This window comes from Mchenga conophoros, linkage group LG16, assembly GCF_057382185.1.
Source record: "Mchenga conophoros isolate Kocher_MC1m ecotype Shallow Benthic linkage group LG16, M_conophoros_male_GT1.1, whole genome shotgun sequence".
NCBI classification, from domain to species: Eukaryota; Metazoa; Chordata; class Actinopteri; order Cichliformes; family Cichlidae; genus Mchenga; species Mchenga conophoros.
The window spans coordinates 1534385-1550021 of NC_140541.1; the positions used below are offsets into that span (position 1 = coordinate 1534385).

Genomic DNA, 15637 nt, shown 5'->3' on the forward strand with positions numbered 1-15637 from the left:
TGCTCAGATGTTTGTAAGCTAAAAATAAACTATTGTGTATGTTCAAATATACTGTTGTGATTGAAGAAGTTAAATAAAAATGTCAGTCATCAATTCATGCATCACCTCATGTCATCATAACAGAGGTCTGTCTTCCAGGAAAGAACAGTTTAAAATTAATGTAATATAGTATTGGCCATACTATATGATGTATTGCTTGTCTTTGTTTAATAATACAGAAGACAAAGACCTTAAAAAATAATCGCATATCGCATCGCAATCGCAATATTGGGGCAAAAAATCGCAATTAGATTATTTTCCATAATCGCTCAGCCCTAATATATATATATATATATATATATATATATATATATATATATATATATATATATATATATATATATATTTTTTTTTTTTTTTTTTTTTTTTTTTGTCTTTAAAACATCTTTGCAGACTGACTGTCCTGGACTGGTTGGGTTTTTTTTTTCAGGTCTGGTGAACTCAGCTCTTTGGTGTTGGTGTTCAGGAGTAGAGCCTTCTAATAATATTTATTCAACTTATAGAATTAAAGTTCTGCGAGTATTTTCTTTAGCAAATAAATATTGTATAGAATATTTAAAATCACCTACATTTTTGATGTTTACAATGCCCATTGTGTGTAATACTGGAATTTCCTACTACTGTGAACGCATCATCTTTTACCTGACTGCCGGACATCCGCTTTTCCGCACACTTCGTTGAGTCCGCTCTGGGTGAGTGCCGCTGCTCTGCTTCTCTTCTTCTCTCCTAAATGTTTATACTCTGTTTGTGCAATTTAACGAGTTCTTTTAGTGATTTATAAAGCCAACCGAGGTATAACTCATATTAGAGTAACACAGTGGTTGCTTTTTCCTAGTGAAACTTTGTCATTTTTGTATGTAAAAGGAGTGTTTGATGAGCTAACAACCCGATGCTAATGCCTAGCGCTCCTTTGAGCCCAGTGTGAAATGAAAATTTGACTGTGAACCACGGTTATCGTGTTGTTTTATTAATTACATTTGGTGTGTTTGTCAGTCTGTTACATAAGGTGCAGTTAGTTCTCTTCACAAATCAGTTGGTTAAAACAGCCTCATTCTTTATGCTGTAAAGTTTTTAACGAACCGCCATCTTAGATTCAGTGTCAGTTGTCGGCAAGATCAAAGGAGCCATTTTACCGCCTCTGACCGAACACGGGAGAAAAAGAGTCGCGTGTGTGCAGGTCTTGTGGGTTAATTAAGACAAAGGAGGGGGGGGGGGGGGGGGAACTGAGGATTAATCATAGGCTATGTCCCCACATACACGGGTATTTTTGAAAACGGAGATTTTCCGTTTCCGTTTTAAAAAACGATCCCGTCCACACATAAATGCAGAAATGAAGGAGAACACTGCTAGGAACATGCCAAAGCAGCAGGTGGCGCTATATTCTTAACCGTGTAGAAATGTTGGCCAATCAGAAGTCTAGAAACCTCGGTGGGAAATGGCAAACAAAGATGGGGCATAGAAGCAGAACCGAGTCATATGTGTGGAGGGACAGTAACTGTGTGTGTAAGCATTTAAACACTGCAGAGAGAACAATTAACAGTAACAGTATTGTAGAAATGCATTTCACCGAAACAATAACGTGGCGCACAGTGTGACGTCAAAAAAGGCGCTGCGTTTTCTCCGTTTCCATGTCCACACATAAATGCAAAAATGGAGTTTTCAAAAGATATCCTGGCAAGCGTTTTTAGAAATCTCCGTTTTCAGTGACCGCAAACGCATAGAAAAATCTCCATTTTCAAAAGTACCTGTGTACGTGTGGACATAGCCCAAGAATAATAAGAACTCCTAAACAGAAGACTTTAATTTTTAAGAACTGTTTAACAAAGGCTTGTTTGTGCCAACCTAAATCTGCTGCACAGTTTAAATTCTCACTTTGTGGAAAATTAATGAAACAAACAACAGCCCACCTTCACATAAATAAAATATGGCAGTATATTATTATTAGTATGGTACATAGATATTTATTTTAAAAATACAGTATATTTACTATGATACTATGTGCAGTTAATAATATTTTAGGAAGTAGAATTTGAATGCAGACCACCTCAAATATTAAAGCCTTAAAAATATATCGTGCAGTTTTTCATGTATGAGTGTTTTGCAATCTTAACTGAGATGTAGACCAAAGAAAACAGAGGAGAGTTGTTGTTTGTATTCCAGCTGTAGTAAACAAAGAAGTTTAGTGAATCTTTTTGACAACAGAGAGTGATGCAGTATTGATGCTAATTTGAGTTTTCTGATCCTGTATTTTTGCTCTTTGTCTTTTGTTACACAGAGTGAAATAGAAGCTTGGTTTTGCCTTTGCTGGTAAGTAAACAGTGATTGTAACTGAAGCAATATGAAACTGGGATTGTGTAACATGTTTAGCAATTTACATACAATAGTTTGGCTTTTTGTGATATCTTGCCATTTGCTCATGGGCAAAAACACATTTAGGTTTTATAAGTAGTAAGCCTCCCCACTAGACCTGTGAGTGTCCCTAAAAATGTCCCTGAAGTTTAATAGGCCATTTATGTCTAATTTTAATTTTAAAGGCTTATCAAAGCGTTTCTGTAGTAATTATTGTTTTTATTACACATGTTAAGGCCATTTGAGACTCTGCAATTAAATGTTGCCCTCTTTAGACTAAAGTGAGTTCATTTTGTCTGAGGTACAGTGCTGGGAAAAGTCTTTCTTCCTTGCAGATTTATTTTGTTCATGCTTTTTTGTCACATGTTTCAAATCATCTAACAGGGATGATATGAATAAATACAAAAAAGCATTTAAACATTTAAGCAATAATAAAAGACTAAGAGAACCAGAGTTGTGAGTAGGCAATGTTGTGTATGTTAAAGCCTGTGTGTAATTTATGTACACTAAGTTTAAATTAGTTTCTTAATAATTTGCTCGATACAATGTGTTTGAAAATTTTATACAAAAGGGAAATATTGCAAAATACAAAAAGATTCCTGCCAACAGGTACAATGGAAGGACTCTTTATTATAATTTTTGTAATTGCAAAAATGGTGTGCCACTGTTGTTACTATGACATGTCAAAATTTACATGTATTTTAGGATTTACATATTCAGATCAGAACTAAAACCTGATGAGGTTTTCCGTTGATTCTAACAGTTGTGGTTTTTCCACACTTTATTAAGCACTGACTTGTGATAGAAAATGATGGAGCTAAAAAGCCATAATCTGTACCAACAAATATTGGTGCCTCTTCTTTGCACTTCTGTAGTATGCATGCCTTTATTACACATGTTATCACCATGTGAGACTCTGTAACTGAAGTTTGTCCTCTTCAGACTACAGTGAGTTCATAAAGGCTTGAAGAAATTGAGGATTTTACTAGTTATTTCATGTCACAGTAAATTGGATTGTGTGTGAAGAGGTTTAACAGTCTAAGTCATTAAACAGTGATCTGATGTGTTGTTTCCTTTCTCTAGGAGACTGATCTAACTGTCGCAAGTCTGGTAAGTAAAGGTTTTGTCTGCGGTACAGTGCTGAGAAAGGTCTTTCTTCTTTGCAGATTTATTTTGTTTATGCTTTTTTCACGTTTCAAATCATCTAACAAGGATGACCTGGATAAATACAAAAAGCAGTTTTAAAGTGATGATTTCATTTTTGAACCAGAACAACCTGGTCTAATGTAAAAACATGTTGGTCTCTAATACCCAGCTGTGGATGCCCTGATAGCAACAATTACCATCAAGCATTTACAGTAACTGGTAATGACTGGTTTACATCACTGGTTGATTTTGGTCCACTACAATTTCAGAATTGTCTTAATTAGATCCAAACAGGGCAGGCAAGAAAAGAAAAAAGTCGTAATTAAGGCCTAATATAGGGTTTTCAAGTCATACCACGTATCTTAATTTCATTAAAGTCCAGACTGATTAGTTTATACCAAGTGTTTTGTTTCATTCATTCAATTGGACTTGCTTGTGTGCTTCAGATCCTAAGTGTGATTAAACTTAAGCCCAGGACCTGATGAGTTGATGGTCCTGAAGTAGTAAAGGAACTCTGGGACATCACAGTAACAGCACCATGTTTGACTTTAATGCTGGTGTTTTTCTCTCACTATAGATGATTCAGTTTAGTGCAGTTCGTCAGCACAGCTGTTGGTTATCATCGAGATATTATTAGGCAACTTGTTTTTGCCTGTTCAGCTACAATATCTGGGAGGGTTTTTGTTTTCTGGGGTCTCCAAATCCTTAGAAATCTATTTGTAAACTTTTACAGAACTATATGTGTTTGTTTCACATTAGAGCAGCTCACGACTGGCAGTTTAGGGACGATTAAATATTCACATAGGGCAGGGGTCTCAAACTCCACTCTTCAAGGGCCGGTGTCCTGAAGCTTTTCCACGTGTCCCTGTTACAAAACACCTGAATAACATTTGTAGGTCATTAGTGAGAGTATAGAATTTGACTGTGTGCTGAAGTGGCATCCCCTAAGACTACTCAAATTTAAGTAATTAAGTGTTTGGAAAAATGTACTTCTAAAAGTACTTTCATTGCATCATGTTCATTCACTCATGAGCTGCTATAACATGAATCAAATGGCTGAATTACCACCTCAGCATGCAGTCAGGTTCTGTAGAGTTTTGCTAATGACCTACTAATGTTATTCAGGTGTGTTGCAACAGGGACACATAGAAAAGTTTCTGGACACCAGGCCTTAAGGACCAGAGTTTGAGACCACTGGTGGTAGGGCATTGTGGATTTCAAAAGCTTCTTCCCTTAAATCACTGCCTAGAAACTGCTTTTTGTAATTTGTCATAATGACTTGCAAAGTATAGGTGGGATGAAAACATAAACATAAGACATTTTATAGTGGCCTGATATTTTTATCAAGGCTGTTTTTTTGAAAATAATCCTGGCTTAATTTACAAAAGATGAACTGTCTGAAAGTCATGTTTGTTTGTTTAAGAAATGTGGGAATGTCCAGCAAAGATCTTACATGCAACAGCTCAGATACAGCACTCACTTCTGTTCTTTTTATCATGAAATGATCTACAAAGAAATTACCATCATACTAAATTTTGCTAATTAGGCCTTAATATCAGCTATGATAAGTTTATCATAGATTTAGTGTAGTGCTTATTGCTGTGTATCAAACATGCCCCAAATGTGACTGAAATATGTAGAAACTGCTGTGTAGAAACTAGCTGTCTCCAAATTTCTCATTTTGCCAAAATTCATACAGAGTGGCTTGAAACTGTCTGCTCTAACCTCAGTGTGTTGGTTTTGTTGGACCATATAATATTTACAGTAAGTTACTGTAGCAGCACGTCTTGGTGTAAGTTTATAGTGTGTTTTTTTTTATTGTGTTAATAGAATTTGAATGCAGGCCACCTCAAATGTCAAAGCCTACAAACATTCCATACAAGCTATCATTTGTGATTGTTGCCTACTTTTAAATTGTGACATCACCATTTGATAAAGTGTGTAGTAGTAGGTGAAGCAAATCATTGGTTACGATCTCTACTCTCTTATGTAACTGAACCTAAATTTTGGAGCATTACATGACTCAGAAACTTGTGTGGCTTATTGCAAATGGATAAAACTACATATTACCTTTTATGAAGATGATCATCTTTATTAGGGTGCGGAAAAAGAAAACAGAGGAGAGTTGTTGCTGTCTAATGCTGATTGGAGTTGTCTGAGCCTGTATTTTTGTTCTTTGTCTTTTGTTACACAGAGTGAACAGCTCTTTGGCTTTGCCTTTGCTGGTAAGTAGACAGTAATGGTAATGTTTAGTAATTTACTTACAGTAGTTTGGCTATTTGTGTTATCTTGCCATTCACTCATGGGCAAAGACAAATAGTCAGGATTTAGAATCTGTAGCAGCAAAGCCCCCACACAGGACCACTGACTGCCCCAGAAAATGTCAATGAAGTTTAATAGCCCATTAATGTCTGATTTTAATTTTTGATGGCTTATCAAGTCCAAACATAGTTAAATGTCAGAGACATCTTTATGCAGTTGTTTGATTTCTCCTTATGTTTGTGGATTTAAGTGTGAGTATAGGTGGTACCTTAAACACTTAAGAGCACCACAGCTATCGATTTTTATTGTCTCTCTCATTCCACTTATGAATTAGCATGAAGTCAAAACGCTAGAAGTATTTTTCCTGAGTGACTGGCCTGAGTGCAGTTCACACTGCAGGCGAAAGCGCATCAAATCAGATTTTTTTGTCATGTTGGTATCAGTGATGGTATCATGGTATGACAGTGTGAACGGCACAAATCCGATATTTTAGAAAGCGACTGCTGTTTGAATTTCAATTGTCTTAATTAAGGTCCAAAATAATGTTTTGAAATCATTTCACAGCTCTTGCTGATCATCAAGATGTTTTTAGGCAAATGTGAGAAGGTTTGTGTTCTTTTTGGCCAGTCAATAAATAATTTTGAGTTTAATGGATATAAAGTATTTAAAGCAGGAGGCCTGAAACTCTGCTGTAACCTCAGTGTGCGGGTTTATTTGGACCATATAATATTTACAGTAAGTTACTGTAGCAGCACGTCTTGGTTTGAGTTTATAGACTTAGTTTATTGTTTTAATAGAACGTAAAAATGTCCTTATAACAGTTCCACCATCATTTGTTAAACATTGTCATTCTGTTCACTCCAATAATTTACTGTAGAAGTCTTTAGTATTTAAAGCCCTACATGTACTGTATTTTTGAAATTATAAGGCATAACGTCAATAAACAATTCTGTTTTTAAGGCAGATTAAGCCAAAGAAACAGTCAGATAAGTCAAACTTTATTCAAGTCATTCACAACAACTCTCAACACTGTTCAGTTGTAACACATAAAATACAGACCAATACACTCACTTTTTCAGTTCATTCCTCATCTACAAATCCATCAAACTCTTCATGGGTTGATCAGGTTGAAATCTGCTTCATAAGCATGTCTCTTAGCACGTGCCAGGTCCTTGTACACACACCATAATGTTATGTTGAAGCACCGTACAAATTACTCTACGAGGGTCCTGACTATGGTAGCCATAATGCTCTGACAATACATCAAGCAGCGCAGCTTTGTAGCTTACCAAAGTATTACTAAAATATTTGACAGAATTTTGAGCGCTGTGTACCACAGAAATCCCGTTCTAGGTCAGTAAGCATAACCAGAATCGATACACTAGGCACATTGTATGTTTTTGAGAAAATGACAGGGTTTTAGGTGTGCCATATAGTCTGAAGAATATGGTAAATCCAAGCATGTTGGAAATATGACTAATTCCATGCCTTTTGTGTCTTACAGGTGACCTGCTGCAGAAGATCCTCTCTCTCTATCATTATAAGCAATTCTGTCTATCCTATCACTCTCCCAACTCTATCTAATTTGAAAGCCATTCTATCTTGTATCCCTCTATCTCTACCGCTCTATCTAATTTGAAAGCCATTCTATCTTGTATCCCTCTATCTCTACTGCTCTATCTAATTTGAAAGCCATTCTATCTTGTATCCCTCTATCTCTACCGCTCTATCTAATTTGAAAGCCATTCCATCTTGTATCCCTCTATCTCTACTGCTCTATCTAATTTGAAAGCCATTCTATCTTGTATCCCTCTATCTCTACTGCTCTATCTAATTTGAAAGCCATTCCATCTTGTATCCCTCTATCTCTACTGCTCTATCTAATTTGAGAATCCAAGTTTTGAGAATCCTTTCAGAATCCAATTTTCAGAAATCCAAGTTACCAGAACTTGATCTATCTGTTACAGAATTCTGAGAGATCTCTGCTCTCACTGCTCTTTCTTTCCTGTCATTAAGCTCTCTCACATTCAGTCATTTTGCTGGAAATTACAAGTTGAATATACAGTAGTAGAATTACAGTACAGTGGAACTTATAGTAGAAACTACTTACACAGCCCTACATTTGTCATTTTAATTTTGCATTACACTTTAGTTTGGACTGCTAGTTTGGCTTACTTTGATCAATTGTATAAAATATCACCTTTTTATAAGTTTATTTGTAATAAGATAATCTGGTTATTTTGTAATACATACATTCAGATAAATAATAAATTAGATCCAGTCTGTTTCATTGGCTATAACATTTGACTGCAAGTTTATAGTACTATTATTTAAGGACAAACCCATTTTGTCACTCGGTGTAAGTATTCAGTTAGTATTGTCATCGAGAAGTGCCTGAGGACCCAGACTTCCTGTTTCCTGACTGCTGCAGAACATCCAGCTGAAGAAACCCCGTTTCTAAAAGAGGTACAATAAAACGCACCAAATTGTTTCCAGAGAACTTTGAATTTCCTTTATTTTTTGAGTTTGGAGTACAAATCAGCTTTTTAACATCTATTCATATATTCATAAAAACATTTTATAGTATAATAGTACATTTCTCAGATTTAACAGTAACTTGAGGAGTTATAAGTTTTTCTGTTTCAAGGTTCAGTTTTGTTTATATTTGTGTATAACCACATATAAGTTCCAGATTGTACTTCAGCAAAATGCCAAGAAAAAGTCAAAGGTCGCAGTCCCAGAAGCTTAGATGGCAAAAGCAGAAAGAACAGGTGAATGTTTCTCAGAGCAGTGAGCAGGTAAAGGTGTGTGTTTCAGCTTTTCCCAGCACAGAAGTGCAGAGCAGTGTTCAGACAGCCACAGTGTCTTATGCAGATGTGGTAAAGAGAAGTGTTCCCTCAGTGTCTGTCCCAGAGCCTGAAGTTATGCAGGTAATCCAGACTAAACCCCAGCTAACTGTACAAACACAGCATGATGGAGAGACAGCCACAGTGTCTTATGCAGATGTGGTAAAAAGAAGTGTTCCCTCAGTGTCTGTCCCAGAGCCTGAAGTTATGCAGGTAATCCAGACTGAACCCCAGCTAACTGCACAAACACAGCATGATGGACAAGCTCCAGGACAGTCTCATGTACAGGTTACAAACAGTGAAAGTCCACGAGTGAGTAGCGTCTGTGCTTCCCGAAGCCAGGCTTCTCCTAGGTATGGAAAGTACCGGAATCAGCAATGCATGGCTAACAGTTTGGTTTTCCTGTCATTCTTACAGGAGGATGAATTTATTACCAGAGCAGATCTAAACCGTGTGTTGGACAAAGGCCATGCCGTCTATTCAGATGCCAGACTGAGGTTTGTGAACAGCGTGTTTCTAGCCTGCGATGAACTTCCCTCAGTGGTCATCAGCCGCAGACACGAGTATCAAGTCGACATGTCTCAGTTTGCTCATTACGGCACATTTGATGGTACAGATCACTTTCCGAGCCTTGAACAGGGATTACAGTGTTTGGCTTCAGACATTCGCTACGCTTTGCTAGTCATGGGAGGAACAGTCATCGCTGTTAGCAGGCTGACTTCAGGTGAATATGCATATTTTGACCCTCACCCACGTAAGTCTACTGGTATGCCATTGTCGCTAAGTGTAAGTGGTGGAACTGCAGTTATGTTGAAATTCACACGTCTTAATGACATGATTGACAGGATCAAACGTTTGTACAGAATGTTCAGCATCGCACCAAGCTGCACTTATGAGCTACAGCCCATCGAGTTTCACAGTGAAAACGCTGCTGACCAAAGAGATGCTAATCAAACCACCGAATACAGACAAACAGCTACAAGTGCACCAGCACCAGCTTTAAATGAACGTGTTCATGAATTAAACTCTGAAATATACACTGAGCAGACACGGAAACCTGTGACCAAAGATTTAACCAGTGAAGTAATGTCATCCAGAGTTGATTCTTCAAATGAGACAGCTGCTCCCAGAAAAAACCATCATCCTTCTGATTATTTTGAAAAGGAAACCTCTGCATCCTCTGTGAGAGAAACTCAGGTAACACCAGATTCTATTCCTCAGAATGATTCAAACAGTGCCTCCAGTTCAACTAAGATAACAGAGGAACTCTCAGATAAACTGCTGAAATATAGTAAACATGAAAGGCAAAAAATGAGGAGAAGATTATTGACCCAACAAAAGCTACCACAGAGAAAGGAAAATCAGAAGACGAAAGAAAGGCAGATGTACAGGTTTGATGAAAGCTTCAAGGCAAAGAAAAAAAACTCAGCTCGGAAGTCTGATGATCCTGATCACAGACAGAAAAGGATTCTGTACAGAAATGAACTGTATAAATTAAATGCTACCTATAAGGAGAAAAAGAAAGAACATTTGAGAAAGATGTATAGAGAAAGTGCTGAAATTAGAGATAGAAAAAGAGAACGTGTCATAAGGACATATAAAGACAATCCCCTATTCAGAGATAAGCAGAAGGAACGTATAACAAGAAAATATAGAGAGTCTTCCATATTCAGAGATAAGCAGAAGGAACGTGTAACAAGAACATATAGAGAGTCTCCCATATTCAGAGATAAGCAGAAGGAGCGTATAAGAAGAATATACAGAACTTGTGCTGGATTCAGAGAAAAACATAAAGCTTACATGAGGTCATATGTATATAACCTATATAAAGAAAGCGAAGAATTTAAAAAGAAAAAACGATTTTACATGACTAAGCGGTATGGAGAAGAGAAACAATTTCAGCAACAACACAAGGACAATATGAGAGAACGAATGAGAGTTAAATATTGGAACGGTTTTTCTTTCAGACAGATGCATAATATCAGATGTGCAATGAATATAAAACGGAAATATCGCCAGATGCATCGACCAGCTGAGACTTTACAGAGTCATCCAGAGAACACTTTAATGAATGAGGCCATATCTCGTTTCAGATCAAACATTAAGTCAGCACCATCTTATGTTTGTACTGTTTGTCTAAAAGCTTCTTTTCCTAATCAGGTGAAAATCTGCAAAAGACAAAATTACTCAAAACACCAGACTGTAGCTCATCAGTGTCTAACTGGTAAATATGTTCATGTGTGTGATGAAGCATGTCATGATCACTGCAGCTTTCCTGTTGAGAGAAAAAAAGAGTATATCTGTCACACGTGTCACAGTTCCCTCAAAAGTGGATGCATGCCCAGGCTTGCTGCTGTTAATGGTTTAGAACTGCAGGATATTCCAGCTGAACTTTGTGATCTCAACATTCTGGAGAGACATCTGATTGCCAAATGCATACCATTTGCTAAGATTATTCCTCTTCCAAAGGGGAGACAGAGACTCATACGTGGTAATGTGGTGTGTGTACCATCTGAAGTCCAACAAACAGTTGACTCTTTACCGAGGATCAGAAGCCAATCACAGATCATGAGGGTGAAATTGAAAAGACGACTGTGCTACAAAGGCCATCAGCTGTTCCAGACTGTCACCTGGTCTAAACTCATTCAAGCTCTGCGTAAACTGAAACAAATTCATCCACAGTACACAGATATTGTTATCAGAGATGATGCATTGCTTTGTGATCCAACGTTACCTGATGATGACAGCAGTGATGAAGCCAGCATGGCAAGTGATGATTATAATGAAGCAGATTTAATGGAAATTGACAACTATGAAAAAGATGCCCTTTTGTGTGAAAGTGAGTCTCAAAGTGACCAAGATATTAATATGCAATCTTGTGATGAACAACCAGAGGAACAAAATCCAGATGAACCAGAAAGTGATTTGAACAATGGAGGTTTTGCTCTAGAAAGTTGTCTGCAGCCTGTTGACATTTCAGAAGAGATTCTCTGTTTCACTGATAACACATATTGTGTGGCTCCTGCAGAAAGAAACAATCCTGTTCGCTTCTTCAGAACTCCTCATTTGGAAGCCATGGCATTTCCTGTGCAGTTTCCTACTGGTCAGAATACACTGGATGAAATGAGACGTCTCAAGCTCACACCGAGTGCATACTTCAAGTCAAGGCTTTTCAACATTGATGCAAGATTTGCTAAAGACACAAATTACCTGTTTTTCTCACAGTTTGTCACTGAAATACACTTGGCTAATTCCAGCATGACAATACAGCTAAGGAAAGGTAAAACTATGACGAAAGATGGACGCAAAATCACATCAGGAATGTTACAAAGTAAGACAGAAGTAGAGAAGCTGGTAAGAAATAAAGATGCAATCAGATTTATGCAGCCACTCAGAGGAACTCCAGCTTACTGGCAGAAAACTACCAGAGATCTATTCAGCATGGTTCGCCAAATAGGAACACCTCAGTTCTTTGTCACTTTCTCTGCTGCTGAGATGAGATGGCCTGAAGTGATTCAAGCAATAAAGAGACAGCAAGGTGAAGAGGTTGATTTTGAAGCCCTGGACTGGTCAGAAAAGTGTGAAATTCTAAGATCAAATCCAGTAACCACCATGCGAATGTTTGATAAACGTGTTGAGGCTTTGTTCAGAGATTTGCTTTTTTCTCCTGCACAGCCCCTTGGTGAGATCATTGATTACTTTTACAGAGTTGAGTTCCAGCACAGAGGTAGTCCACATATACACATGTTGCTGTGGATTCGAGAAAAGGTAGAAGCAGATGTGGATGATGACCAAACTGTCTGTGACTTTGTGGACAGATACATCTCAGCTCAACTCCCTGATCCAGAAAAACAACCTGAACTGCACAAAAAAGTCACTGAGCTACAAAAGCACAGCAAAAACCACACAAAGACATGCTTTAAGAGTGTGAACTCTGGTTGTAGATTTGGGTTTCCCAAACCACCAGCCACAAGAACAATGATTGTGAGACAGGATGAGGATTCAGACACTGAAGCTGCAAAAGCCAAACTCAGACCTTTGTTGAACCTGCTGAAGGAACCTGAAGCTGCTTCCCTCACCATAGAGCAGATTCTGTCACGATGCAACTTAACAATGGATGAGTATGAACAATGCCTCCAGGACATAAACAAGAAAACAGCTCTGATTCTGAAACGTGACCCAAATGAGTGTTGGATCAACAATTACAACCCAGACCTGCTTGAAGCCTGGAACTCTAATTTAGATGTCTCATTCATTTTGAATGCCTATTCATGTATAGAATACCTCTGTAAATATATAACAAAGAAAGAATCTGGCCTCTCTGAATACCTGAAGACAGTTATTGACAACTCTGATAAGAACACCGTCAATGAATGTGATGAAATGAGAGCTGTGATGCAGGCTTACTCAAAAAAGAGAGAAATCAGCGCACAGGAGTGTGTGACTCGAGTCTGTGGCCTAAAAATGAAAAAATGTTCCCGCAGTGTTGTATTTGTACCAACAGATGATAACCCAGTAAAAATGAGTCGGCCCATGAGCTTCCTGGAAAGCACAACACATGACAGTTGTAATATTTGGATGACAAGTTTGAGTGATAAATACAAATGCAGACCTGAGACCCCAGAATATGAGGAAATGTCACTGGCTGATTTTGCTGCCTTGTGCAGGTTGGTGAGTGGTCCAAATGAAGGAAAAGATGTGCTTCCTCTTCTAAACCAGCTTGGATTTGTACAAAGGCGAAAGAATGATAAACCAGCTATAATCAGGTATTACCACTGTTCACAGGAAAAAGATCCTGAGCAATATTATGGTCGACTGTTGAGACTTTACCTTCCACACAGATCAGAGCAGGAACTGAAACCACAAGGGTTCCAAACCTATCAGTCCTTCTACAACTCAGGTTTTGTACGACTTCCATGTTCAGACCACAGTGAGTCTGTGAAAAGGGTTGTGAAAAGAAATAAAGACAAGTATGAGAAGAACTCTGAGGATATTGAGAGTGCACTGGAAGAATTTGAACAAAATAGGGATGTTGTGATTGATGAATGGTGTAATCTTGCTCCTGAATCTGAAGTTGTGAGGCTGCAATGTGATGAGAATCTTCCTGAGAGACATTCTGATGATGAGAACGAACAGGAGAATGTTCCCGACTACAGTCGTCAGTCTGATGCTGTAACAAAGATCAGAGCCGTCAGAGAACAACCTGCAGTAGATCCAGCCGTGGTACGTGTAATGTATCAGAATCTGAACCAGAAGCAGGCCTGCGTGTTCTATGCCATAAGAGACTGGTGTATTCAGCGAGTTTGTGGTTTGAACCCAGATCCATTTTTCTTCTATATCAACGGTGGTGCAGGAACTGGAAAGTCACATCTGATTAAGTGTATTCATTCTGAAGCATCAAAGATCCTGAGCAGACTGCCTGCTAATGCAGAAGAAGCTGACATATCAAATCCAACTGTTTTACTGACTTCATTTACCGGTACAGCAGCTTTTTCTATCAGTGGCTCTACGTTACATTCTCTACTGAAACTACCCAGGAGTCTGAAACCACCCATTCAAGGACTTGGTAACCAACTGGATGAAGTCAGATCTGAGCTGATGAATGCTGAAATTATTGTTATTGATGAGATTTCAATGGTTTCAAAACCCCTTTTTGCCTATGTGGATGCAAGACTGAAACAAATCAAAGGCACTCAGAGACCTTTTGGTGGAATGTCAGTTTTAGCTGTTGGAGATTTTTACCAGCTGCCACCAGTGCGACAGTCTAAACCTCTCTGTGTTTACGATCCAGAACAGATTGACCTATGGCAGGAGCATTTTCAGATGATCACTCTAACCGAGATCATGCGTCAGAAAGATGATGTGGCCTTTGCAGAGATGCTGAACAGGATTAGAGTCAAAGAAAAGACAGATGAGCTTTCTCAGTGCGACAGAGATTTGTTGTCACAGGCTGTGACTGCACCAGAAGAATGTCCAACTGAGGTCTTACACATTTATGCCACCAACAAGAATGTGGAATCCCACAACACAGATACCCTGAAGAAGCTTCATTCAAACATCATAATCATCAATGCAGACGATTTCCAGAAGGATAAATGTACAGGCAGAATGGAACGAAGAGACAAACCATTTACAGGTGGGCGAAATGATTTACCTGACACTCTGAATGTTGCTGAAGGAGCTCGAGTCATGCTGACCAGAAACTTGGACACACTAAACGGTTTAGTCAACGGTGCTTTTGGTATACTGGTAAAGGTGGTGAGATCTGAAAATGATGGACACATAATTAAACTGGGGCTCAGGATGGACAACCGGCAGCCTATGAGACACAACCGCAGTGCTAATGCAGCTTCTGATGATCTGGTTTACATTGAGAGAGCAGAGGAGAGTCTGAAGTTTAAAGGAGCGGTACGCAGACAGTTTCCTGTAAAGCTAGCATTCGCTTGCACAATTCACAAAACTCAGGGTCTTACAACACAGACAGCTGTAGTTTCAATGAAGAACATTTTTGAACCAGGTATGGCTTACGTTGCTCTCAGCAGGGTGACGTCTCTCAGTGGACTCTATTTGCAGGACTTGGATGAGAAAAAGATTTACGCCAATCCCGAGGTAACTGCAGCGCTCCAAACCATGAGACAAGCCAGTGTTGAACAAATGATGCCTCTTCTTCAGGTCAGAGAAACAGCCAGCAGACTTGACACTCTTACACTGATCCATCACAATACGGAGGGTTTGCCATCTCACATCAGTGACATCAAGAGTCATCATGAAATGTGTTTAGCAGATGTTTTGTGTCTCACTGAGTCTCACCTTCAAGGCTCCTTTGTTGCAGACAGTCTTCATTTGGACGGCTACACCATGTTCAAACGCAACAGACATGTGTCCTACACAAACTTTCCTCACATGGCCAGCAGAAGTGGTGGGGGAGTTGTTGTGTATTTGAGGAATCATTTTCAGGTTCAGGTAAAACAGTATCTGCATAATGTCACTGATCT

The 15637-nt window shown here is 38.5% G+C and overlaps 1 protein-coding gene and 1 long non-coding RNA gene across 4 annotated transcripts; both read left to right on the forward strand.

Annotated features, from left to right (window-relative positions):
* The first annotated feature begins 2313 nt into the window (after positions 1 to 2313).
* Positions 2314 to 8072, forward strand: LOC146556054 (uncharacterized). Its single transcript, XR_014888906.1, has 4 exons — positions 2314 to 2346; positions 3472 to 3498; positions 5729 to 5759; positions 7301 to 8072. It is a non-coding gene; the product is annotated as an uncharacterized LOC146556054 (long non-coding RNA).
* A 9-nt stretch (positions 8073 to 8081) lies between these two features.
* On the forward strand, positions 8082 to 15288 carry LOC146556055 (uncharacterized). 3 transcript variants are annotated; one of them, XR_014888905.1, is made up of 3 exons: positions 8082 to 9139; positions 9259 to 9366; positions 15216 to 15286. XR_014888905.1 is itself a non-coding variant. In XM_085248961.1 (3 exons), the coding sequence occupies exons 1-3, from the start codon at positions 8505 to 8507 to the stop codon at positions 15224 to 15226; spliced, it is 768 nt and encodes a 255-aa protein (XP_085105087.1). In that variant the 5' UTR covers positions 8082 to 8504; the 3' UTR covers positions 15227 to 15286. The 3 variants fall into 3 exon arrangements, 1 of the variants encoding a protein (XP_085105087.1); XM_085248961.1 differs by having other exon boundaries at positions 8082 to 8954; positions 9060 to 9366; XR_014888904.1 differs by lacking the exon at positions 9259 to 9366 and having other exon boundaries at positions 8082 to 8567; positions 15216 to 15288.
* The last annotated feature ends 349 nt before the right edge of the window (positions 15289 to 15637 follow it).

What these genes read in the sequence shown, in the direction of transcription:
- LOC146556055 (XM_085248961.1), top strand. Translation starts at nt 8,505, where the DNA reads ATGCCAAGAAAAAGTCAAAGGTCGCAGTCCCAGAAGCTTAGATGGCAA. An exon ending in CAAACAGTGAAAGTCCACGA is followed by an intron (nt 8,955 to 9,059) that starts GTGAGTAGCGTC and finishes TCATTCTTACAG; the next exon opens with GAGGATGAATTTATTACCAG.